Source organism: Seriola lalandi, unplaced genomic scaffold (assembly GCF_002814215.2).
Source record: "Seriola lalandi dorsalis isolate HSWRI2012SDOR001 ecotype SW California unplaced genomic scaffold, Sedor1 jcf7180002054928, whole genome shotgun sequence".
NCBI lineage: Eukaryota > Metazoa > Chordata > Actinopteri > Carangiformes > Carangidae > Seriola > Seriola lalandi.
The window spans coordinates 12,955-13,521 of NW_019525480.1; the positions used below are offsets into that span (position 1 = coordinate 12,955).

The window sequence follows — 567 nt, forward strand, 5'->3', positions numbered from 1 at the left end:
TAAAGCTGCCGACCGCTCAGCTGTATAAGTTAAGCTTCCCGTAACTTCAGCGTCGTTGGGCAAAGCCCGTATTGATGCACGACATTCACCAAGACCATTAGCCTCCGTACAGGCCACAGCTAGCTGCCGGGATTTGAGTTTGTTGTCTCATGTCTCTTACCGTGTCCATGTCCCCATGTTGTTCCAGCCGAAGACAGCAGACAGACGAAGGCAAGCAGAAGCGTCGAAGTCCGTTGGCTAACCATCGTGTTAGCTAGTTGTTTGTAGCTCTTCAGGGCTAACTGTTGTTAAAATTAACCCAAGCTAACCGGTTGCTACTTGCTAGCTGCGACGTTGACAGACGAATGCCCAAAAAATAAATTGACAGTTGAAGCTCTTTAGCACTTGTATAATTCACCTAGTCAAAAATCACCTGTTCAATTTGCATTTAACCAGAGTTAACCTCGAAATGAAAAACTTCGCAGTTGTAATGTTCACAGTGAAGTTAGACAGGAAGTGATTGCGTCACTGCTTACGTCACACATCACCCGTCCCCGTCACACATCACCCGTCCCCGTCCCCGTCCCC

General features: G+C 47.8%; 1 protein-coding gene across 3 annotated transcripts in view; it reads right to left on the reverse strand.

Moving 5' to 3' along the window:
- LOC111644293 (butyrophilin subfamily 2 member A2-like) overlaps positions 1-503 on the reverse strand; it is a 10,520-nt gene extending 10,017 nt beyond the window's left edge. For all 3 annotated transcript variants that reach the window (XM_087170094.1, XM_023393098.2, XM_023393097.2), the window contains exon 1: positions 161-503. In XM_087170094.1, coding sequence (XP_087026220.1) covers positions 161-245 — 85 coding nt within the window. In that variant the 5' untranslated portion in view covers positions 246-503. The remainder of the gene's footprint in view (positions 1-160) is intronic.
- Between the last annotated feature and the right edge of the window lie 64 nt (positions 504-567).